Source organism: Pholis gunnellus (genome assembly GCF_910591455.1).
Source record: "Pholis gunnellus genome assembly, chromosome: 13".
NCBI classification, from domain to species: domain Eukaryota; kingdom Metazoa; phylum Chordata; class Actinopteri; order Perciformes; family Pholidae; genus Pholis; species Pholis gunnellus.
Window position 1 is genome coordinate 18,474,775 of NC_136540.1, and position 26,322 is coordinate 18,501,096.

General features: G+C 48.9%; 1 protein-coding gene across 1 annotated transcript; it reads right to left on the reverse strand.

Moving 5' to 3' along the window:
* Nucleotides 1-14: 14 nt before the first annotated feature.
* On the reverse strand, nucleotides 15-24,850 carry fam222ba (family with sequence similarity 222 member Ba). The gene is made up of 3 exons (XM_079171745.1): nucleotides 24,748-24,850; nucleotides 7,253-7,380; nucleotides 15-1,897 (listed from the first exon to the last, which is right to left on the reverse strand). The coding sequence occupies exons 2-3, from the start codon at nucleotides 7,332-7,334 to the stop codon at nucleotides 156-158; spliced, it is 1,824 nt and encodes a 607-aa protein (XP_079027871.1). The 5' UTR covers nucleotides 7,335-7,380; nucleotides 24,748-24,850; the 3' UTR covers nucleotides 15-155.
* Nucleotides 24,851-26,322: the final 1,472 nt, after the last annotated feature.

A 26,322-nucleotide genomic window follows, 5' to 3' on the forward strand; every position in this document is an offset into this window, starting at 1 on the left:
AAAAAAAACATCCTACTGCTCTTCATTAAATATATTAATTTACCCTCTTTAACATAAGGTGTTTTGAAGTTATCAATGTAGTTGTATTCATGTGTTTCCTTTCTTAAGACTAAACAAAGGGGTTTTGATAACTCTTGTGTAGACAAGGCCATAGCTTATCTGTACCCTGGGTGCTGGATGAGAGCGGTTCTGCCATCCCCGACCTCTGGACCAACCCTGCTCAGAGGAGGCCTGTGCATCTTGCCCATCAACGCTAGATTCTGATCGCGGAAGTAGGGACTCTGGAAGTCCCCACCCAAGTAATCTGCCGCTTGCATCAGATTAGTCTGGGCTGAGGAAGAGGAGGTGCAGGAGCTCGTTCCTAGCCTGTAATGGGGGGCCCCGGGGGGCCCACAGTCTAGTGTGGTGCACCCCCCTGGGCCCGCACCGTGGAATGGCATGGCTATGTCCTGAGACCCGGAGCTGTCACTGTTGGGCGTGGGTAGGATGCTGCTGTTCCAAATGTGGGACTGGAAGTAGTGACCATTGGTGTAGTGGGCCATGGGGCCGGACATGCCGTTGTTGACAGGGGGGGAGGGCGTGGGCCTCTCTACGGGAGGTTTCAGTGTGTAAGGCTGACCCACACACACCTCTGCAGGGTAGCCCATGCCCTTAAAATGGAAGGCGGGGTCCCTGGAAGGCTGCTTGCAGAGGTGGGTCCCACCGTTCTGAATGTGGGGCAAGTGATCCAACTGGTGCTGATTCCAAGAGCGCATGTTCTGCTGCTGTTGGTTATGTTGTAGCTGTTGCTGCTGCTGATTCTGCTGTTGATGCAGATGCTGCTGCTGCAGGTGGTGGTGGTGGTGCTGCTGCTGCTGCTGCTGCTGCTTGAGATCGGTGTGGTTGGAAGGCAAGTGGTTCATAATAGCCCCGCTGTGTGGCGGGTGAGCTCCCACCGGGGCGGTGGCTGTCTCTTGAGCACCGATAATGCAGTTGGGCGGGGGAAAGCCAGGGGTGGCGGGGTTGCTGTGCATGGACACCCTGGAGCAGGCGCTGATGAGCAGGTTGCGACTGATTGGGCTGGGGTTGGCGATCTGGCCCTCGCACATGGAGGTGACTCCCGCGCCGTGGGCCCGAGCTTGGCAGAACTGGTTGATCTGATGCACGATGGTGCTCAGGTCAGCCTGGCGGCCCTGGTGCAGCCCGGCGACCATGGAGAGTGGAATGGTTGAGGTAGAGACGGTAACATTAGGCGGTGGGTCGCCATCTGGCAGCTTCCTGCTCCCCTGCAGGCCAGGTGGTGGCTGCTGCTGCTGGAGGTGCTGCTGCTGAAGCATGACGGTAGGGAGCCCCTGCGGGTGGCCAAGGGCCGGGTGCTGAGACAGAGTCTGGAGTCTGGGTGGGCCCTGAGGGTGCTGGGCCATGTGGGGAGGGTGTCTGAGGCTCTGGGTGTGACCCTGCTGTTGCTGGAGGGGCATCTGTAGAGTCTGAGGTGGGTCCTGTGGTTGAAGGGGTACACTCTGCTGGAGCCGGGGTAGGTTCTGCAGAGGTGGGTGGTGGTTTAAAGTGCTGGTCGAGGCCACTTGGTAGGGTCCGCTGGGGGCATTCATGTTGACTTCGGGGTGCAGGCAAGCCCGGCTGCCGTCGAAATCTTTTAGGACGCCTTTGACTGTGGGCACCTTGATGATGGCGAGAAGGCCCGTCTTGGCAATGGCCTGAGAGGAAGGGTAAGGGCTGTAGCGCTGGCCCGACGTATCCAGCCCGTTGACTGTACGGCGCACGTGGTTCCGCTGGGGTACCTTGACGCTGTTGGGGAAGATCTTGATGGTGAGGGGGTTGTTGGCAACCTTCTTAGCAAAAGCATCCAATTCTGCAGGGGTCGGAAACGGAGCGGATCTCATCCTTTGCGTGGTGTCCCCTGGGGTGTAGGACAGGACAGGTCAGAGCAGAGACAGAGACAGAAAGCAAGAAGAGGAGAATTGGGGGGGGGGGGGGGGGGGGGTGAAGAGAGTGGGGAGGGAGGCACAGAAAGAGACAACTTAATCCAGGTGGAAGTGTACATGGCACAAAAGAGCACGTCGGTTGTAATCTGAGCAGCTGAGAGGACAGCGCTCTCATATTCCATACCTCGCTGTTTTTCTCCTAAATCCCTCACAGCTCCCGTCTCATGAGGCCAAAGAGAGATTTCCAATCTCATTCTCAGCTGAATTATTGCGGCCGACACACTTCCCAGTCTAAAATCCAATTTCGTGGTGGTGTGTACGACTTTGAGGTCAGGGGCTTTTAGTGGCCTTAATTGACGCAGCATCCGGGCAAACAATAAGTAGGCATCTGAGGGGGGGGGGGGGGGGGGGGGGGCTGCGTTGCTTGCTCCTGAATCACAAACTAAACAAAGAATAAAAGAGGCAGCGACGGTCCCCTGTGTCTGCTTTGGAGAGAAGGAAAGAAAGAGATCGACGCAGAGAGCGGAGCTCCATGACAGCAGACAAGTAATCAGACACAGCAGCAGCGTCTCTGATCTGCAGGAACACCTCCCAGGCCTCAGCTCGCAGACATTCGTTACACCTGCTAAGCACCGTGGCTAAATTTAACAATGTCGATGTGACAATGTGAACACGATTATGTGCCGGTGCATGTGTGAGAGCGAGGGTGCGGTTTCCACTTATGAGCCTGTTTAAAAATGTGCGACAGGATGGTGCAGGTGTCGGCTAACGGGCGTGATTGCATGTTTCCAATTAACGCAGTGTGCTCACCGCCACTCGCTTTACTAAGACAAGAAAAGTCAGTGATAATAAGGAATGACAGGCTCCTCTCCCTGCTTACTTCGGTCTCCATCACCTCGGCCCCGCCAGACTGACCTACTTACACCACAGCTTTCGGACTGATGGACATGAGCTGGGCTGATCTATGAGAAGGATCACTGGTCTGTCGTTACGGTCCTTCATTTAATTTACTGTCATTATTTCTGAGGAGGGGACTTCTGTTCAGGTAAAAATAGACGTCACCGGTACAGCATACAGGCTACTTCTTCTCTCTGTTGAAATGTCTCAATTGCTGGCAGAGGTCCGCGGTTTCATGGTGCCCGTGGCCGTTATGCTCAGTCTCACAGCAGGCAGGCTGGGCTTGAGGGACGAGGCACAGAGCTGAACTGCGAGCTCTGACGCGGCGGCACCGGGAGCCGTGCCAACTGGCTAATTAATTCCCGCTTCATTTGTGAACAGGAAACAATGGGAGGCGATGTGCGGGGGCCGGATCGGGGCGGCACACAGGGGGCCGCTGTGACCAAGTGCTCAGCCTGCTGATGGCGGCCTCATTAATGCAGGGGTCCGGGCCAAGGAGCTGGCGCTCGACACCCGCCATCGCCGAGGCCTAATGTCTGAATAAACGCCAGGGTAAGCAAACACAGATAAATGAACACTCGGACACAAAGCTGGCTGAGGATGGACATCGCCAGTCAAACACAGGTATTGATGGTTGGAAATTGGAAAAAGCAGACTGAATAAATACAAAGGCGGTTCATCAACGGGTTACATTTAGTACACAATAAATACCATTTAAACACTTTGATGAATGTAACTTGTTTGCTATCAGTACTCAAGACATATCTAGAGATTGTGAGATTCTGGCACAGCCTCCTTTGTTTGCAACTGTTGTCAAAAGCTCATGTCAATGTAGCTGCTGAAAGGGTTTTAAGTAGGTGGGAAGAGAGAACCATCAGCTGTTGCAATGAATAAAACATCTTTTATCATCATTTCCTGGGAATAAGACTCTTCTGGATCAAACCAGGGTTGTGGACAGCGTGAACGAATGTGAAAAGACCACGGCAACTTCAAGTGCAACATCATCTCTCAGGGTTCGCTCTGTGTTCGGAGAGGAGCAAGACAAGCGGCGCGGGGATACAAGGGCGCATACTGAGCCAGCGTGGAAAAGTTGGAAGTCGGGGTAAATAATGCAAAGACTGATCCAAACAGTCAGACTTAAAACTGACAGACAGCAACTTTTAGCTTCTCTAAAAGGTTTCTAATCGGGGTCAGACGATTAAGTCCTGTTCACATGATCTAAATAATTCATTCTAAATAATGTAATATAACAACCTGAAATTAATTATACATAAATGTAAATATTTGTGCAGTTTCATATTCATATTTAGGAGACAATGTTGGAAATATAGCGTTGAGTGGCGTTTAGGTTAAGAGAAACATCTGCAGCGAGCATGTCACTGTGTACGGTTTGCCACCGGCACTTGTGTAATGAGTTTTATACTTAAGTTGTAAGACTCAGGCAAGTGGCAAAGAAAGCAATGTCAATGTCTGGAAACTGACCAATCCATTAAATTGGAAAAGGGATTATACATTGTTAACAAAGCTTAGGCAGGCATTTTGAGATAAAAAAAAAAAAAAAGCAAATCAGAATGAAGGGTTTAGCAGAACTGCTGTAAAAATGTGTAGTGAAATCGGTAAATTGCTGTTTAGAGTCGTTTTCCCCAAACAGTGGATAAAATCGACCTCTTGCTGTTTACGACTGTTTAAGGGTCCTGGCAGCTGTTGATTGTGTGTTCTAGTAAGCAAGCGTAGCTTATTAGCATCTCAACCTTAACCTGAAACCTGGATTAGCTGAACAGCTTAAAAGTATCAAGGGAGGGTTAATGAGGATATGAGTGAAGTTTGTAGGCGGCTGCGAGCATATCGTCTCTCAGATCTCCAACTAAGCACGTTCCCAAGGAGCGAACAGGGGGAAAAGAGGCCAGTCTGGCCGTGCGTTAATTACCCCGCTGCAAGCTAGCTGGCTGGAACACAAGTGCACAGTCAGCAGGCACTAATTAGGGTTTCTTTTATTCAAACTACTGTTTTTATTGAACAAGGTTTAAGCAGCAGGCGGGCAGGGGTTCGTGCTGCTGCAAATTGCGATTTTCACACAAGAGCAGGAAATTAGGTCTGAAGCTTCGGCATCAAAATTAGACATGCGAGTTTGGCTTCCCGCATGAAGCATGAAGCCCCCCCTCCTTACAATTCTTACAGACATTTGAGCAAAGCCTCCCATGCTGATAGATCACGAACGCAGAGCCTTTGAAAAAAAAAACGAAAAATGTGATAAGGAGAGGAAGAAAAAATGGCTGCTTTTGATCTCAGTGGGGATGGAGATGTGAAAAATCCGCCAAGTGGCCCAGCTGTACTCACTGTTTGTTCTGCCCGTAAGAAGCGAAGGGCCACTTTGTGGCGCTTGAGTCATCCGGCCTGGAGTACGAGCCGTTTTCTTTGTGACCCACAACTCTCTCTTTGCGTACCTAATCTACTCCTCCGACAGCCTTTACGTTTCACAGCCATCGTCTGTTCACAGCCATTCCCTGATGATAAATAGAGCAGCTGCTGTGGCCCTCGCCTCTGACAGCGACCCCAGCAAAGCCCGTAACTTTAAATGACTCTCCGTGTGCACAGATTCACCTGCAGGAGAGGAGGCAGCCCGACGATCTGGGGCTCTTGGTGAACAGAGGGAGGGGAAAGTGTCACGGACGAGATTCTGTAACATACGAGTCAGCATCCGAGTAGCTAAAGTATACAGTAGACGAATGGGAACACAAATTGGAGTTAATTATGTGAACCTTTCATCCAAGCCTCTTTTTTTTTTTCCTGCGGGAACTTGTCAGAGTATTGAATAGAGATTTCAAGCGACAACTAGTCTATGAATTTTGCCTAAAAGCAGCCGAGCACACTTCTCATGGAGTTAAGCTGCCAAATTATCCGCCATGCTGGGTAAACGATGGGGCTCTGCAGAGACGAGGAGAGGGAGACGGCCGAGTGTCACCTGAAGGTTGAGGCCTGATTCTGGCTGCGCGTGGCAGCAAACGGGGAACTCAAAGCACAAACCGTTGGGACATCCAGAAGGTGTTCTGGGGCTGGATCGTAGGCAGCATGAGAGGCGACTTCAGAGTGTACAGATTTTTTTTTTTTCTAAGGCACTTTGATAATAAATGACTTAGCCTAAAATGAAAAACAGCTCCACTGCTTTTGATGTAACACCGTGTCTGTTAATGATACTTTGAAGAGCGGATGAAAAGGGAAAGAGAATGACGAGGAGGAGGGGGAAAAAAATAGATTGAAATTACACTTCTAGGACCGTTCGTGGTGTGGGAAGCGCGCTCCATCACCAAAATGGATTACAGCGTTGGGCAGGAAAACAAATTGAACTCTGGTTGCGCCTCGTGCTCCGATGTGTCACACAAAGGGAGAGCAGAGACTCGGTGTAGCTGATGGCTGCACTATGTCACAAGCCTGCTTGAGTGAGGCAACAGACGCTGGCACTTAGTAGACTCCCTCACACTTGCTGATCTCCTGGGGGTTGGCTGATTACTGTGATTCTGAAATTACAGTCTTGATGAGCTGGAGCATTTTACAACAACAACAACGGAAAAAACAAAAAAAAGCTGCTGCAGAAATGGGGTCAAGCCTGAGCCGAGTTTCCTACTCTTAGATAAACAGGCAGGAAAGGAGATGTAGATGTTTTATGATGGAATAAATAAAGCCGACCAGCTGGACACAAACGCATTATTACACAATGTGAATGTGCATTTGAATGCTTTCAAAATGTCAGTTCAAAATGTGTTGAGGGTGAAATGACAAGGAACTACGGACAACACTGACTAAAATGTTTTTCCATTCATCAGTGTGTCACACGTGAATCTCTGGAGCCGGTTAGCGGCCGCCCCTCGCACTGTAAAGAGTCCCAATTTGTCAGCAGCCGAGTTGTGAAAATTCAAAACACATTGAATGAACTGGGCCAGCTCCGACTCGTCTGCCGTTAAACCGGAGCAGCAGATTGCTTCTTAAATTCACTCTCATTACAAGATCATCAGGGCAGAACCACTCAGCCGCAATCTGTCTGCCAGTCTGACAGAGACTGACTCTTCCTGATGGCGTGAAAGCATCCGAGACGGTCGAGTCCGAACGCGCGAACGTGGCGATTGGAGCGCACACAGGATCTTCGGGGGGCGACGAGGACTCTCTCTGTTCATCAGCAAATTAACGGCGCAGCTCATCCTAATTTCCCCTTGAAGACAGATCTATGGTGCTAAAATGTCCCCTCTCTCTCTTCCTGGTTTTAACACTGAGCTGCGGAAGAGAAGCAGGCCAGGGTTTGGCATGGGCATCTGACGCTGGGCGGGCAGGAGGATTGTAACAGCTTGGTTTGTTGTGTGGGATGGTGGTGGTAGTTAATAGTGTGTCTCTGTGTGCGTGTGTGTGTGCGTGTGTGTGTGTGTGTTCCCCGAGATACTTACATTTCTGATGTCCAGTGTTCATCTGCGTGTGGGGGAGAAGCTGGAGGGGGAGGTCACCTGGCCCTGGCAGACAGGCCAGCATTTCACAGAGACACTAATGCAACATGGGACACACACTTCTCCTCACACTGCAGAGAGAGAGAGAGGGAGAGAGAGGGGGAGAGAGGGAGAGGTCAGCAGTCAGACATAACTGCAAGGCAGCACATGGTGCGTGGTGATACAGAGGCTGGGTCCAGACTAATAGAACTCTGTGGCCGATCCCCCAGAGGCCAAGGGCTGAGGGAGACGTGGTTACCTTTCAATTAGAAACTGATTCACACCTGGAGCATCAGGTAAGGTGACATTTGATGCCAATAACAACTTCAATTAAACATCAAACAGCTGAAGTGAAACGGGCAGACTGGGCCTGAGGGGCAGGCAGCTTTAAATCAACTCAGTCCCTCCTCGTCCTCCATGTTACTCAGCCAGTTGGACCCTTCTACCTGCGCTTTACCTCTCTGCCTCCACCAGACCATGGTGGAGGAAATTAATGACTCCTGTACACTGGAAAAGGACACACTTGAGAGGCCCGGCGCTGACAAGTTAGTGAGTCTCTGATCGATTCTGAAGTCCTCTGGACCTCAAAGAGGCCTTTTATTTTGGGGACATTAAACAATGGAGCCGCCGCCGAAAAAATGTCTGCCACTTTGTGCAATAACCTAATAGAGAGGGAGAAAACGTTAGCCGCGCTCCACTTGGCTGACTGCTGTATTCCAAACAGCGCAGATGCTTGCTTAATCAGCACTGAAGAACAGTCGGGGAGCAAATTAAGTCTACAGGGTCCGCGCCCTCCCCTTTCGCTGCGTGGCATCAGAGGAGGGCGGCGAGTGTGCACAGACAAACAGCGTCTCTGAGAGCGGCAATTACCCACAAAACAACCTTGGCGTGCCCGTCTGCCGCGGGGTGATGGCTTAAAAGTGTCTCCCCCCCCCTGCGGGGAGAAGAGACAAGTGGAGGAAAGAGTGACAAAGCGAGAGAGAAAGGTGGAGAGGGAGAAAGACGGGTGCTGGGGTGGTGGCGGGGGGGCTGAACTTGCTTTAAAAAGCAGGAGCTCAAAAAGGTCAGGATGACAGCTCATTTAAATCCTCCCAGCGAGAGGAGGGAAGAAAAAAGAAAAAAAAGCCTTAATGAAGCTGCCAGTTCTACACAGATACCTGTGAGCGTTGCACCTAGGGGTGCTGCTGGGCGGCAGGGGAGGGGGGGGGGGGGGGCGGAAGGGAGAAAAGGGTAGAGAGAGAGGGGGAGGGGGGGATTGGTAGGGTGGCGATATGAGGGATTTGGGGGTGTTTCGTGGCACTGATGCTGCATCACCCTTCCTGTTGCCCAGCCCCCCCCCCCCCCCCCCCCGCTTTCTGATTTACAGCCTGGACCACCATATGGCAGCAATCCCTGCCCTCGATTCAGCGCGTCACCATGCATTAACTTTAATTGGCCTGATATGTTATTCTTTTCCCTCGGCCTTGGAAGGATTTTTAGTTACACGGCGCCTTGATGTGAGCAGGCAGGATTTCCAGCGCTCTCTCATTTATCAGGGTGCCAAGATTTCACCCAAGGATAACAGCAATCTCTTTGACAACAGGCAGGTTTGGGGTGGAGAGAAACTAAATATCAAACGGTGGCAAGAGACTGAAATGATGTGGGGGGGGGTGAAAAAAACAAAACAGACACACACACACACACACACCAGCATAAGCTGTCAGTGCATTTGTTATAAGAACACACACATCAACGCACTACGGGCATAAAAAAACCAGCCAACAGGCCATCAGCCCATCAGCCCGCCCCCTTCCTGCCTCCCCCACAGCGCCCCTGAATGTCAGAAAGCTGTGCAGTGGGGAGTGCAGCGGCAAAGGTCAGCCTATGGTAATACCCCAGCTGACAATCTGCTCCACGGAGGAGAGCAGGGGGAGATGAAACCCAGCAGACAGAGGCCTGACGACTACTGACTCGCCTATCAGCACCGCTGCCACAGCAACTTCAAATATACATCACACGCCAAACGCTGGCACTTCCTACAAAGGCACCTGCCCCCACAGAGGCTTTTTTCCTCCAACAAACAGACTCTCTGTATCAGCAGCGGGACTGACTACACCTGATACACCGTCAAAGTCCAGACGGAGACTGAGGCTGTAGTCGGCACGTGACCGGCTCGGCCGGTGGCTACTGTTGGGTCCTGACGCCCCTCTGACGACCATGCGACACCCACACATCCAGGCAAATAAGCGTCTACCCCCCGATGACTTAACCCGCCACTGTCATGTAGAGACTCCTGTCCTGAGTGGAAACAGGGTTGCGTCTGGGGAGGCCGAGCCGAGCCAGCTTTGGCAGGCCTGTGGAGCGGGGATTGGGCTTGGTGGAGTTTAGCCAGGCGTCTCACACTATCAGCCCCGTGCAGACAGACACCACGGGGATCGAAGAGTATTAGTGTGTGTGTGTGTGTGTGTGTGGGGGGGACTCGACAAGTCTACATCAGCTACTTATAGAAGCGTAATAAAAGTGTGTGAATAACAGCGTGGCTTTCATTATAGACACATAAAGACGAGCAGACAAAAGCAGGACTTGAGCAAGTGATGCGCATGGCTTGTGTCATGTGTCAAATTGCTCCCATAAAAGATGACCTATATTTCCTTTTCATTCCTCGGTGGGGAAGGAGAAAGAGAAAGCCATCAGAAAGTTAAAAAAAAAGAAGAAGAAATTGTGCAAAGAGGAGAAGAAGGAGCAAGATAGACGGAAGCCCGTTTAGGAAATTAGACCAGCTGACTGCATGTATGTCGAATCTTTTGATCAATATCCTCATCATCAACTAGGATCTGCATTTGGAGGAAATCTGGGAATTGCATCAGGCTAATTATGTAGGAAATCATCTATTAAAATACCCACCAGCAGTAACGGGTGAGAAGAAAAGTGAGGATTGTGCACCAAAAACAAGCTCATTAGAAGGACACACGAACAATATTAGGAGAGAAAAACAATAAAGAAAAAAAATGTAATAAACGGTGAGAAAAAGGTGAGAAAGTACATTCTGTTACTGGTTGAATATTAACAGCATTTTTTATACCAATTAAAAGCAAAAGCAATTAGGAGAGCCAAGTCACCGTGTTGTACATTGCTTGTGCTAACGGCTGAAGGAGAGGAGAGCGGAGGAGAAAGCAGGCTGCTGTTATTCTAATTGCATGTTTACCCCCAGGTTATGGGTCTGAAATAGAGCCAAGAAAGAAATGTTGCAGTAGAAAAATTCAATGCAACTTCACTGTGCCGCTTCTCTCAGGGACAGAGAGAGTGAAATTACTTTTCTTTGCAAGCCGAGTCTCTGAATGGGAGGTAAAGAAAGAAAAAAGGAGCCGGAAACAGAGAATAGCTTTTTGCCCCTGAATACCAAGCCGGAGCGTTCTGTCAAAAGCAGAGGAGGGGGAAAAGCTTTGGCTTTCGAGCACGTTAGGAAGAAATTATACATCAGTTTGGCCTTCATTAGCCCGTCAGGCTCACAAACAACAGAGATAGAAAAAGGATTTCTGTTGCTAGCAGAGGGCCGCGGGCATGTTGGGATACACGGCCTCTCACAATGGATCCTGATGACTCCAGCACATCCCGAGGCGTTTGGGATGGCCCGTTTGCTGCCCCCCACCCCCCCACCCCCCCATCATAGCTGTTATCTCACACCAATGGAGAAAGGGCAAAAGAGTGGGAGACGGACACGTTAGTGAGGGGAGGGGGTGGAAACGGAGAGAGGACGACCAAACCCAAACTCAACTCGCACACAAATTGAGAGTCTGTAAAATAGTGGTTTCCAAGTTGCTAGACACGGGGTGTCAGGCATAAAACTGTCAACCAAGGAAGCTGCTGCAGCAGTGTGGGAGAGGGGAGAGGAAGACAGCTACTTGAAACTACTCTTCTTTGGGGATTGGAGGGGGGGGGGCTGTTGCGAAAAACACTGGGAGGCTGTATGAATGCTCAATAACTAACTGATGAAAAAGTGACAGTTCCCCGAGGTGAGACGGCGGATACGGAGCGGAGAGAGACAGCATGCCCCTGGAATAATGCAGAGGTCCACAGCTGGATCGGCTAAGTCGTTGCGTAGACGTGTCAGATACGGAAAAGTTGGTTTCACAATGAGAACGCCGGCTCTTAAGAGTAGCTGTGCGCTGTGAGACCAAGAAAAAAAAGGAAACAAGCGTCCAAACTATGAGGCCTCTTCTTATCAGCGTGACCTCATTCCCCGGCCTCTTGGATGATGTCCATTGTCCGCTGCGAGTGGAGCGGAGAAGACCGGCAGTGATGGCGGCCGTGTCAAGGCCACATTACCCGTCCACCACGTCAGCGCTGAGGGGACAGCCAGCCAGCCAGCCAAAGGCCCCCATTCTTCAACTTAGGGTCAGTTTCACTAACAGCCACTTAAACCCACTTGTCTTCCAGAAGAGCCCTCCAAATGCAGAAGGTAGCGTTAAGTGTGCTCAGTCATGTCAAGACCGGCCAAGGTCAGACGGGCAGACAGAAAGCACTGGCAGCGCCGCATGCGTGCCGTGGGGCCCCTGGCTGTGCCGCTTGACAGACATGTTTACACCTGATCGAGAATGCAGTGTGGATGGCCTGCCAAAACAGAGGAGATCCAAAGTGAGGGGTGCCAGCCTAGTTATTTATTTATCTGCTGCATATCCATCCAGAGTGCAGCCAGAAGCTGGGCACGCCTCAGTGAGGAATAAGCCAGCCTACTCTCAGACATGACATGTCTTAAACCACTCGAGGGAGAGAAAAAAAGACCTGACATGTAGTAAAAGAAAAAGAAAGATCTTAAGAAGCAGTTCCCGAGATTGGATTGGATTTACTCACACTCTAAATACATCACAGTAATTAAAGATCAACTCAAGGCTGTTCTAAAATCCTCCATGACGATGTTCAGAGGCTGGGCCTGTTCTTACTCAGCGTCGACATTAAAAACACTTTGACCAGGGAAATGTCAACATAGTGAGGCTTCAGCTGAACTAAACGCCGACATCAGATGTTGAAATACAAAGACTTTTACCTGCTTGTGGGCGCTAGATGAAAAGGCGAGAGATCACCAAAGAGTATGAAGTCCACGAGCGTCCGTTCAAAATTGCTCGGCAACTGGTTGTTGGGATATTTAGAGCACAGCGGTGGACTGACCGACGGACCGAAGGCCCGACGTCGCCGCCATCCCTCGAGCCCGCACGGCGCTGGCTCGGATATGCCGGATGAGAACAGTAGAGAAACACTGAGAGGCACAAGGAATGCAAGTAAACACCGTGGAAGAGACTCTTTTATCCTCTGGAGAAACTTCAGCCTCCTGGTAACCAGCAGATCACACAACTCCGACACACCGCTCATACATACGAGAGCAACACTGCTCCGTTTCATCTCCTGCGCGTTGCCACCGCATCCGTGTTATCTTCACATATCCCCCGTATCACCCCAGACAACAATGTGCTGAGTCACATGCTGCCGTGTCAGATGCCAGACTGCGGGGTTTGGACTAGGATGGCATGGTTAAAACAACACAGACATACAGATACTAGACTACCGTTGATCTACCATCTGTGTGTGCGTGTGGGTGCGTGTGTGTGTGTGCGTGTGCGTGTGTGCGTGTTAGGCTATGTGCAGTGATAGAAATCGTCAGACTTGAGGCAGCAGGTTTTTCAAGTTGCTTGGGTGTATAAATCACTTAGTTGTGGAACAGACAGGCTGAAGAAACCTAAACAAGCCTGTGTTTAACTGATCTCCTGCTTTTTCAATGCACAAAGATATTTGTATCCAATATGAGCTACCTGTCCTGCTCTGTCCATAAAAATGACAATAGCCTCGTAATTCTGACAAAAAAAAAATACGACTGAACAAAATTAATTAGTTCTGAAAACACACTGAGGCTAAAAGGAAATTATGCAATTAGCCTTTTACATTAAAGCTGGAGTAGGCAACCTTGGGGAAACCAGTAAGAGGAAGCTGTCCCGGAGTGCATCCCGGCCACTCCCCCAAAACACATGGCAGCCCACAGCCTGACCACTGCTGGAGGACCAGTCCACCTGAGAGCTGCCTCATGTCTCACTCGCACCTTGCGTTCAAATAATGAGGTTAAACAACCAACATGGCTTGTCAGCACTCGCAGCTATCACTAGCATGTTAGCGTTGGGACCATTTTGTCTGCCCGGCCTGGTGGAAGACACCCGGCGACGGTGGTTCGGAAGGTGGACGGGCCATCCGATCGTTTCATGCAGACCGAATGAAATGATTCAAAGAATTGGAAGAAATGTAACAAAAAATGCTTCTGAAATAAACCGCATATACCCTATCTTTTAATTCCCGTCAGGTCTGAAATAGATATGAGCCCCGGTGGCCCATCAGCGGTTTTCAAAGAAAGACTTCCGAGCATGTCCCAACTATGTGACTGTAAGTCGGCCAGGCCGTCTCCCTAGTTAGCGGGGAATAACTCAATGTGCCGAGAGCTAAAGCACGGCAGCATTGTTCCAGCTGGCGGGGAAAAAAAGAAGGGGGAAAATGAAGATGGAGTGGTTTGATTTCATTTGTTAGCAGGTGCATCCATTTTGTGTTCCTCTCCACACCCACCTCGCCTCGCTCAGTCAAAGCGCTTATCAGAAATTGGACACCCCAGTGACAAATTGAGCCTGCGATTAAAGGGAGAAAGAGGAAAGCTTTGTTAAGTGCTGCTGATTGGGATCCCAGGCCGCCCTCACACATCAGAGGTGCACACGTGTGTGTGTGTGTGTGTGTGTGTGCATGCATACTTGGCACAGAGCCAGTAGCAGAGCTGACACCACCACCACCTCCTCTTCTCCCATGTTCCCCTCTCTCCAGGTGTTCCCACGGCTTACATTTCTGCTCCGAGTACTCAGCAAACAAAAACCAAATCAATGCAGCTGTTCCCCGATCTCTCCCTTTCTCACACACATTCACACATACATATATGTATATATATACATATACTGTACATATATATATATATATATATATATATATATATATAGTGCATGCACAGGATATTACACAGGCAAACCTACATATACACCAGTAACTTTCCCCTGCAGGAATAAAGACCTCCTCTAGTATTTCAATGTCTCCTTATTGACATGTACACTGTGTTTAACGGAGAGAAAAGTTAAGCCTCTGTGTGTTTGTCCCACCCGGACCCATATTATTGACCCGGCATTAACCAGCCCCGGCCTGTTTGTGAGCGCAGCTCGGCTGATTTAAGAGCGGGGTCAGAGCAGCTCAGCTAGGCATAACTGTGCGAGCGCCGACTCTCACAAATCATCCTAAAGGGGCTTAACGCACAAAAACAGCTTCCAGTGTTACACAGGCCTGCTGTGAGAGATTTATCCACTTTGCCATTATACTAACTGGCCTCTCTCCCATATGAGCTGCGTATATACCAATCCACACACACACACACACACACACACACACACACACAGAAAGAAAACACCCTAATTAGACTCATGCCTGGTCCAGCACTGCAGGAGGACTCCTCCAAACAATTCAACCTTTTATTATGCCGCATTAAAAGCATAATCTTGTTTACCATTAGTCTTCTTATTTATTGCCGACACCATGCTCCCATGCTGTTGGTTTAAACACATTAATGTCGTAAGTGTAACTTGTGACATTAATGAAAGTGCGAGCGGTGTGTACATCTGTAAAATTACCATCAATTTTAAGAGTTTAAGATGCTGTAATGTATAATAATGATGCTGCCATGAATACTCACGTATTCTTAACTGTGTCTAATTCATTTGTAATTACTAGCAATGCTTCTGTGGCAGTATTTTCCAAACTTCGTGCAGATCTTCTTAATGCACGCCATAGAAAAAGAGAGATGCAGGTCTGGTGCGACGCACAAAACTGGTGAAAATATACTGCTGCAGCCACACGAGTCAAAAGCGAATGGCTACATGTCGATTCCAAACCCTGCTGTGTACATGACAGATAAAAGCCGATGTGTCTGCATCCTGTGTCTGTGTAAGGTTGGTAAGGTCAGCCGCCTCCATGGCAGCTCTGACATTCAGTCTGGCCTGCAGTGAGACCAAACGAGTCCCCCTCGCACCTACAGACCAGCCGAGGAATGAAAGACGTCTTTTTTTCCCCCCTCACCAGAGACAGGGCTGTGCGAGACGGGCTCCTTTCGCCCTTTGTGACACACAAGACATTTGTGGTCTCTCCTTCCGTCTCCTGCGTATATATGCGAGAGCCTCTCTGCCCCCAGTTCTTCCCCCAGCAGACACTGGCTCGGGGGCACTGGGCAGCCAGCTAGTGAGCCAGGCAAACATCTCACCTCTGTGTCTGCGAGGGAACATCTGGCCCGCCGGACCCTCCGTCCGTCCGTCCGTCCGTCCGCCTGTCTGTCTGCCTGTCAGTCTGTCTGTCTGACTGTGAGCCTGCACGTACAGTCGTGTGTGTTACTGGTGTTGTCATGGCACCAGGATTTTTTTTGTTTTACTCCTACACAGGTTCTGGGTTTAATATCCAAAAAACAATCACTACAATCCCAAAGCAAACAAACCAAATGTCACGCAACAACCGTGGCACTATATCCGATGATTCAATTACTGATTTCTGATGTTTGGGATGTCAAAGTGACCAAACATATGAGCTAAATAGTTCTACATTTTGTCTAAGTTTTGCCCAAATCTCTGTCTAGATTTCCCTCTGGCCTGTCCCAGTGAGATAGAGTGGTATGAGTCATAGAGTTAGCCCAGATGATAAAACTCCTTTTCCCCATCGCTCACTCTCTCTTGCTTTCTTGCATCATGCCCGCTCATCTCAGATCTCCTGCGGCCGTCCAATGATTCAAGACTGATGAGGCATGCTCAAAGGTCTACGCCATTGAGCTCAGCATTAATGCACCCAGCAGCAAATTTTTTGCCATCGACCCTCGTTCCCCCGCAATAAGGACAGAGCCATCAATCAGGCCCGAGATAGCAGACACCAGACACGGGCTGATGAAGTAGGGGACTTTGGAGCTAATGACAAATGGATCTCTCAGATATGGTCACAGAATACTACGACGGTCCGCCGAGAACACTTGACCTTTAGCAAAAAAAAAAATGTAGAGACACTTTTTGCCAAAATCGTGCGATGCAAAATGGAGAATATGCAAACTGCCGTTGAGAAAGTGTTGGTTATTGTGTCGAGAGCTCCAGGGTCCAGCTGAGAAGTCTCAGCCCCGTCACTCTCAGAGCTGCTCCGGACCCGTCCAGCCCTCCTCTGTTCTCACACCAAAGCTCTGGGGGTGACCTTCAGGAGGCCTGATAGTCCTGCTAATTGGGGTCTCTACAGAGTACAGCAATCACACTGCACTGGAGAGGGGATTGGGGCCGAGGGGGGGGGGGGCGAGATAGCAGGGCCTCTGTTATCTGCTTGGTGGGAAACCGGAAAAAAAAGTGGAACCTGGGTTACTGAACTTTGAAATACAGAATTAAACTAGAGCTGCACTGTCAGGAAAAGTGTAAGATAAGAAGAGCCCTTTGTAAGATGGATGCTGAATATTTAGGGCTGGTAAATATATATTTTTAAGTGTAAAATTGACCAAATACTTGAGTCAGTCACAACTGTCGACCAACAGTCCAAAAACTCGAGAAAAAAAGCAGCTAATCCTCACAGTTAAGGAGCTGCAACCAGCTTTTTATGAGAAAATCTACAAAAACTTCTACAAATAATCAATTATTCCATTTGTTGCTGGTTATTTTTCAGTCAAACAACTAATCGATTAAATCTGCAGTTGGCAGGTTTTATAAAAAATAACTTTTTTTTAAAATCACATTTGCTCAAACTGTCCCTGTATCCTACACGAGGTATAGAGCTCGTTACCCAGCCGCCATGCTGAAAACAGGCAAGCCATAAGCTCCGCCCACCGGCTGGAGCAAACAAACCTTCTCGTTTTACAGCTAAACTCTTCACTAAAATATGTTTCTGGACACATTGGAGATAGTTTGAGCAGTTTGAGCAAATATGATAAAAAAAGTTATTTTTATAACTTACCAACAGCAGCTCTATCCGACTAATGGCTCCAGCTCTAGTTGCATCATACGAGCAGTATGTGTGGCAGAGGTGCTGTGAATGTGACATTTGTATTCAAAGATAGCATCGCCAGACACAACAAGGTGCTATGGGTTAAAAAAACAGTGATAGAACAAAGTAAGTAAATAACAGAACAAATAAATGCAATACTTCACAGTAGCTGCTGCAAAACCAAATCATATAAGTGAGTGAACGCCGAATGAAAACAACGCAATTAAACTGATTAAAAAAAAAATGACGATGGTATTTGAAAATAAATAAAAGGCAGCACAACGCAAGGGAGCGCGAGTCAGGCAGGTCAGCGCTGTGCTCTGGGGAACACGGAGGAGACAATGACACAGGTAATGTAGAGCAGGCTCGGCCGGGCTGCAGCCGGGCCCCCCGAGCTTGCCAACACATCATCATAGCAGGGGCCACTTCCTATCAGTGTGATCAGCACTCAGAATGAAAGAGCAAGAAAATGTGCAGGAAGTCATCCCTGTAAAAACAAGATACTGAGAGCCCTTATGTTGGGAAAGTTGAAGGGGAGCAGCTTTTTAAGAATGCATTTAAGGGCAAAAGACACTCTTTCTGAAGGAATTTAAGGACACAGTGGACCTGGTCACCGGGTTAAAGTAGGTTTGCGATAGATCCAGTGAATGAGACTTTGAGAGCAAGGGTGGCCATGAATAGAAAGGTCTGCATTTAATTTGCTAATCCATCATTCCAATTGTACTCCGTAACAAAAGGGAGAGTAGAGTGGTGGGGCATTCAGAGGCAATGGAGCATGCTGAGGGGTGCGTGTGTGGTTCTCCATGGAGCCAGTGAGGCCGTGGCCCTTGGCCCTAAAAGCCCGGCCGGCGCTGGGGAGAATGGGCTCTGATGAGCTCAGCGTGGGCAAGACTAATCCCCTCATGTCCAAAGAATTGTTTCACTATGTTTGACTGATTAACCCAAACCCCCCAAATTGCACTTTGCGATCTATTTGTTCAATCAAGTCTCCCGCACTCATCACGCTGCAGCGCTGTGTGGGTGGTGATGGTGAGGGAGAGAAAGAAAGAAAGAGAGAAAGAACCAGAGAGGGAGAGAAACAAAAGGGGGGCTGCGAAACAATCCATTCGGAGGAAGCATACAGAAGTCAAAGGACAGCTTTTTTTTTTTTGTTCTACTTGCAATTCTCCAAATGCATAAAGCACGTGAGTCCCTGCAAAGCAGCTGTTGGTAACATTCAAAGGTCAGAGAACTATTGCCTTGAGAGATTTCAAGTAGAAAGTCAGCCTTTGTGTGCTAGCATACCGCACTGGCGACGTGTAGGGTTTTTACCAGCTCCACGGGAAAAGGGAAATTTAAAGGCACTCTTCCCCTGTGTGGAAAAGAGGTTGCAGGGAAGATTAACCCAGCTTCCGTTTATAGCCTCCGACAAAAGGTTAAATCACACATTACGCCGCCTGAAATGTCTCCTAGTAATTAGATCAAGAATATTACTCTCTCTCTCCTTCCACTTGCAGACTGCAGCTGATCAAAGCCTAATGATGGTGTCAGTGCCATTGGCGGTGCTGGCTGGGTAAATCTCCCCATCGGGATGGCAATCTGTCAGGGCCCGCTAGGCCTGTTAAACAGCACAGGACACGAGCACAATGGCGCTCGAACACACTGTGGACGAAATGAACCGCATATTTTGCCCCACGATCAGTCATCGGCGCACCGCTAAAAATACACCGTCGTGATAAAGCGTCTTTGTTTCTTTGGGTTGGGAGAGTGAGTTTTGTCCCGATAACAGTGAAACCCACCACCGGCGGATCTGCGTATCTGTCTTTCCATGCCAGAGCAGATCCAAACACAGCACCTGGTCCCTTGATGGGGGTCGAGAGAGGGGGGGGGGGGGGGGGGGGGCTACTGGCTATTAATTACAGAAAGCCGACACGCAGCTCAGGCAGACCCTCGCAATGAGACCCTGGGACGTCAGATACGCTGCAAGACGAATGCTTCCCTGTCACACAGCAACATGACCGGCCTCAGGAGTCTTTACACACTTTTAAGTACGCCTTTCAAACCGCGGCCCGCCCCTTCTTCCTCTGCCCCTACCCCGTCTCTCCATCTCTAGCTCCATCACCTTCTGCGGATGTTGGACTACTTCTGGGGATATTTTCTGACTGGTGCAAAACGGTTGCGCTATAGCACGATCAAAGTTGACATATTTCCTTTTCTGATCCAACGCTTCCTTTGTAAACAACCTCGCCACACATTATGGTCAATTTCACCATTTGCTGTCGTGCTCAACGGCGGCAAAACAAAAGAAGGGGGAAATAGCAGGAGATGTGCCAATCATTTATCGTTGAAAGATGTCCGACAAAAGAGTCCCTTTAAAAACCTGACAGCTTTTCCTTTTTCACGTCAGTCCCCAGCTCAACCGGCTGAAAAAAGCGGCCCTCAGACAACAGAGTCCTGCAAAAAGGTCTGACCCCAATCTTAACCCCATACAGGTGGCACAGCGCGAACACAGGAAGCAGGAGTGCTATTCACGGGTCGCAGGGAGAAAACTTTGTTCTCACTCAAAGACGGCTCAATGCCAGTAAAGTGCATTCTAACGCGCTGAAAAGCAAATCCCCTTGAACACATTAATGGTTAAAGACTTCTTGTCAGTGTAGACAAAGAGCATCTGGTTCAGGGGGTTTTGAGAGTCACGGTGTTGGATAAAAACCCTCTAGAACTGGGTAGCTACACTGTATTATGCCGTGAAGGCTGTTAATCTGTAAGTGGCGGCAGAAATGTAACAGTTGTTGGTCAAAGCTTTAATAGCAACTTTTAAACCTCTTCATGTTGGAGGGGAAAAATAAAAAAAGATATGCTCCTATTGTGTGACCCAATCTTCATAACAACAATCCTGTTAAGATAACCTCAATGCTCACAAACAGTCAGGTGTGGTCCTCTAGCTCAGGGGAATAACGTGACTGCTGTCCGATTGATTCCAACAGTTGAACTATGAACTGTGATTACCCCCCCCACCCCCCCGCCCCCCCAAGCAACAACTGCATCTCTGCACATTCCAGGAAACGCTAGCCAGCTGAAGACAGCAAACACACCAGAGAGGAGGAGACATAAACAACGCGAGCTAGTTGGAGGGCCGCGCCGATGTTTACTGTCTCGGTAAGTGCATTTCATCCCCGCTGCCTTCACAGCACCGGCGGTATTTCAGCATGCAGCACTGCTGATGCCACAGGTCTGTGTACAGAGGGCTCACTCACAGGCTGGAGAGACTGTTTGGACAATGTAGGTGTCAGACACACGGCCCGTCTGGAATAACGATTCAGTTCAGCCGCTGCAAAAACACCCCCTGGTTCCTTAATACTGGAGGCTCCATTAAAAAAGAAAAGAAAGCAACTTGACTGTTTTTTGGCGTGTAACGGTTATATATAAATCTAATAGGAATTTCTGCCGTGTTTGACTTGGTACATTGCTATCAGGGAGAAAGGTCTGCATTTGCCTCAAACAGGCACTGAATGACATGCCAGAGATTAGCCTCTGAAGGTCAGTCTTCGCCTATCCTTTCAGCCGCCTTTCACAACACAACCCTGGGCCCTTTTGAACAACAGGAAGAATGTCATCTGGTTACTTTTCAAGGCACGGAGATACCATTCAGCGCGGCCAACAATGGCTGCAAACAGGACCGGAGGGTTAAGAGGTTATGAAGGGCCCCATTCTGAGCGAGGCTAGATCTCCAGTGCGAACCGCACGCACGCACGCGGAAGAGAAAACGCGCCCACGCACTGGAGGCCTGGAGGAGCGGCGCAGGCCACGATAAACCGAGGAGGGTCACGGCAAAGTGCCGCGCGTTGACCGCTCGCCCTCAGTCTCTCTCTCCACAGCAACGCGCTCCACAAAGCAAGCCTCAGGGCTTCAGATACACTCGCTGCTTCGTCATTCTGGGGAATATAACCGTATGATACCCCAAAGTCCGCCCTTCAGGTTATTGTGTCCCGCCAAAGGTTACAAAGAGCAAAAATAATGTTGGGAATTGTTTTTAAAACTGGGATTTTTAAATACCTCAAATACGTGACTTGCATCGTATTCTTGTTGAAGAGAGGGAATGTGAGGTAACTAGGCTCACAATTAGGCAAGAATTATGAAATACAACTATGTAACGTGATTAAAATCCTGGTAATTAAAAGTAGCATTCCTCTAAACGCACTATACCCCGTGTTCAATGGCACGGCATTAACAAAAACAAGGATACTGCCATCATTCAGGTGGTAAAGCCTGTTCCAAAAAGACCCTCAAAAACTACAGCCGGAGCTGAAATCCGTCACCAATTCAGATCATAATGAACCCCCTGAAATATTAAAAATAAAGCCCAATTAGCCAACAGCATTTTACATCTCCTCCCTCTATAATCCTCTGGTAGCTTAGCCTTATCTAATGTCTGCGCTAACTATGACACTTTGAGCTCACTCTCCCTCAATGCCTCCACTTGCTATTCCCTGCAGCTTCGCTGGCGCTTTGTTGTGGCATTCTCTCTGACCCCGCACGCCGGGTCACACTCTGAGCCTCTCTAGCGGTGGCTAATGATGCCCCGATATGTACAGTTGGCATGGACGTTGGAAAACCGCGTCAACAAACCGCGGGCATGCTAATGGCACCTATTAGGATTACTCAGGGGTGATATGGGACTCGCCTGGCAACCTCTTCTTACACAGGGTTGGTATTGAGGGCGGAGAGTGTCAGCGGAGGGTCAGTGATCCGATTGAGGCGGCCTTATCTCGTGCCGTAAACAGATAGCAGGCTCTGCCCTGTTCCTCTGCTGTTCCTGCGAGATGGGAGTCGGATAAACAACCCTGTCGTCTCAGACAGACGCTGTCCTAGACCAAGCCTCGCTCCTCCTGCTGCCACGGCCGCTGCTTTTGCCTTCAATGTCCCCGCGAGGCTCAGATTCTTCCCCGATTGCCCTCAGGCTGAAGACACAACAATCTCAGAAAGCCCTTTGGTCTTTTGGTGTTTGGAACGCGAGGTTGCAGCACTCCCTGGCCTAAAGCCTTGGGTTTCGCTGTGACACAACCTACCCAGCAGGAAACGGCTAACATGCAAATCCATGCTAAAAGAAACACACACACACACACGAAGAACATAACAGTACAAGAACATAACAAACAATCAGGTCGATCGCCTGTAGTCACTTGGCACAACATAAATCAATCCCATGTGAACTAAACTAAATACCAAGCAGGTCAGTCCCTCGGTCTCAGACGTATCCACAAGTTGCCCGTGATGTCCCAAATACCTGATCGGGATGCATCATGTGCCCGCAGTTCTTTACTCCCAGCGCGACCCGCGTTTCACCCTCGCACAGAGTCGCCTGACTTTCACACAAACGGCTACCAAACATCTGGCCTCTGTCTGGAAGCGGACTCATACAGCTGGGAAGACATCGGGTGACCTCACAGAGCGCCTCTCCAAGTTTGTGGGTGGCTGAGTGGGTGGCTGAGCACGGGCTGACAGCTGGAGGACTGAAAGTTGGAGCCGGCTGGCAGATTATTGCTACCTGGGAAATCTCTGCCCTGCTGGCTGGGACAGAGGGGGTCAGCCTCATTTAGCAAATGGTTGATATTCAACAAATGCGGCTCATCTGAAGCTACCGGGGTGAGGAGAATAAAAATCGGCTGTGCACATCAAATTCACAGGCAACACCTGCAAGAGATTTAACATACACAGGCCCCCGCTGGAAAATGAAAAGGACGAGAGTACCGTCACACATTTCCAATTCAAGTAGCGTCTCTAAAATGCAACATTCAAATGATTGGCTTTGAATAAACCAAGTGGCTCATTCCAGCGCAGGAAACCGTTGCATCAAAGAACACGCTGGTTAGTCGAAGCCTTCCACAGTCAACAATCCCAGAAACGGGGCCGTCACTAATCAATGTGTTTTAATGAGCTCCCTGCGAACCCCAACAACAGCTGAAACATTAAAAAAAATCTGCTCAAGTTCTTGTACCTTGTGATCTGTTATTCATAGTCGTGCTCGGGAAATCTCAGAGAAATGAAGCAGCGCTTTGATGTTATCCTCTTATTACCGCTGTCTGTCTGTCTGTCTGGCCTGATGTTGGGAATCAGATGGTTTTGGCTGCCGCGTGGAGAACCTTCCAAACCGCAGAACATCTGGGACGTAAGGTGCTCGGAACGATTGCTTTTGCTCCGTGAAAAACCAATCATCACTCACGAATATCTGCTTTGCTTTTTGCTTACACGAAGAAAGTTGCAGAGTGAGATTAGTATCTAGAGGACTGCGTGGGTGTGCGTATTACATTCACACTGAACTCTACTCACTACTCTACTTTAAAGCGTCCACCCAAGTACGCTTAAACACGTAGGTGTGTGTGTACTTTATTTTTTCTGCAATGGTTTAACCTCGTCCACAGGCATCTGTAGACCGAGAAGCTATAGCAGCCAAGATGCTACGTAAGTATTTTAGAGGAAATTACCCCTCCCTCTGCCCACAGTGTAATCAATACGTCCCAATATATTTGTCAAGGAGTTGGCTGACAAAAAACAAAGCGTCTTGCTTTTCCCGTCAGCGGGCCCTCAGCGAAGACTGAGGGTTTGTGGTGACAGGTGAAAGAGTCAGCACAAGCCTGGCGGGCAGAGGGAGGAGAGACACTTTGAAAAGCCACGCAGAGATCTAATTAGCACATGCATTCAAGTGGTATTTCAATTTGACGGAACGCTGTAATTTTCTACAACGCTGACCAGCGTGACACGAACAAAGGAGACCAGGTGCTCCTGACATTCAGGCTCGTCTGCTGCTTTTAATAAGCAAGAGCCAAAACACATAAATCAGACAGAAAGACAAAAAAAGAAAAAGCATGTTCATGAGCACACACAGAAATCCAAGTCAAACTTCCACTTCTACGCTGGAAACGGCTGCCAAATCTATATATGTGCTGTCGTAAGCCGAGCCTTATATCTCACAGGAACTTTGAGGCGGTTCACTGTCATGCTTCCAGGTATGTGTCATCGCCGTCGTTAGAGGCGACCTGCATTTTTACAGATGGGGAGAGGCCTTGCAGTCATTTGTTTTTAAGACCTAATTAATCTTCATTGGGCTGGGAAACATAGCACCCCGATGCAAAAAGGGTTCCTTCTACACGATAATTGCAGGGAGTCTAGGGGCCCGAGTTTCCCAGACAACAAGGTCTGAAATTTAATTATCTACTCTTTGGGAAAACGTTGGGGAAGAGAGCTACATTGCAAAAGTAAAGTCAGGCTCTTGTTTGGGTAAGCACAGGACACCACAGAGCACATCCTCCCTGCTGTCATTAAGGAAACATTTAAAGGGCAACATAATAACCACGGATGTATTCAACTTTTAAAAAAATCGTCATGCAAATGCTAACTTAACAGTTTTTTTTATCTCTTGACATTTGACAGTTGTATCCTCTTACCATGTGCAGAGTAAACCCGGTCACTTCCATAGTCCAGTCAGTCGCAGGAGTGTTGCTTTGCTGCGTTTAAGAAAAGAATCTTATCCGTCAAGCTCCATGACATTACGGACCGACTACAAACAATAAAGCCAGACTCGGGAGCAGCCCAAAGACAACACGGACAGGCTGTGGCAACATTAACATTCCGCCGTGTGCAGATCAGGCTCGGAGGGGGAGAAACATCGATAGGATCCCATTAGTTAAGTGTGCCCTTAGGTTACCAGAAATTTGATCAGAGATAGACCTTTTCCTTCCAGACACGAACCATTAGACGTTATGGCAACTGGGGGGGGGGGGGGGAGAAGCTGCTCTCCTCCTCTGAAACTACTCCTCCACCTCTCCTCAGTGGTCGAGGTTGTGCGGCAGGATCAGGATGAGCCCGGTGACGTCAACCTTTTGTTATCACCTTTAACACTTGCCTTCGCAAGGTGGGAAACACTTCCCTGCCCCGTCGTTGCTGCTGTTCAAATGCGCTATTTGCAGACGAGCCGCGAGCAAGGAGCGTGCACAACATCTGGATCACGAGGGAGGACGACACTAGGGTATACATGCATGCGTGTCCTAATGAGACTGTGGCAGACTAGCAGTGGGAGACAACTTAGAGAGACGGCTATACCATAGTTTTAAAAAGCACAAGATAACCACACTTCAAACTTCATCCCAGCTTCTCCCAGGAAAGGAACTTATTTGTGGCACAAAACTAATCATGTTCATGAAAATCACAGTGATACAAATATAATCATGGTGATGGTTTGGCAGGCAAATTGAGGTCTGCTTAATCCTCACTGGTTGTTATCGAATGCAAAAAAGAAAAACACAACAACTAGCTAGACAGTTCAACTACACAAGCCCAGTTTCATTCAGTGAACACCAGCTTTGACCAATAATGTAAGCTCCTTTAGTGCCTGAATAAAATGTGTTTGGCTCATAAAAGACAGCTGATACAGTAGATATACGGACAGTACAGGGGAGCAGTTCAGCAGCTCTAAACCTGCATGATGCCAGTCAGTGTGCCAGCTGACTGGCTCCTGGCTCCTGGCTAGCTAACCTAGCCAGTCAGAAACACACACAGTCCCATTGTTGCCTACTCTAGCTTTCCTAATATTTATGCCACAATCCAAGAGGATGTCACACAGTGTCAGGCAGCCGCCGTGTTATCAAGATACAACTACTTACTCTCCGTTTACCTCTGCGAAAGGCATCGTTTAGTACGTCGCCATGGTTTAAAACGGACAGATTTTCTCCCGTTCCCCTGCGCTGCCGAATCACTGCTGCTGCTGCTGTCTGCGGCAGCAACTTCCGGCGCATGCGCAGCAACAGGGACCGTTCCAGACTGCGCCGTGCGCTGCGCAGGACGGCCGAGAGGTTTAAAGGGACAGTCAGCGGGAAGTTTAATTGGACGCCTGAGTATTTGTAGGACGTTTGCCAAGCAGAAGGTGAAAATATCATGTTAAATCATTGTGCCGACTGTAAGATATAAAAGTACATGTAAATCGTTGAAAGCATTCATATTTCAATATTTAAAATTATAGTAAT

Excerpts from the sequence above, each read along its gene's own strand:
- fam222ba (XM_079171745.1), bottom strand. The coding sequence starts at position 7,334 with ATGCTGGCCTGTCTGCCAGGGCCAGGTGACCTCCCCCTCCAGCTTCTC. Across the intron at positions 1,898-7,252 it reads GAACACTGGACATCAGAAAT|GGGACACCACGCAAAGGATG; the intron begins GTAAGTATCTCG and ends CCTACACCCCAG.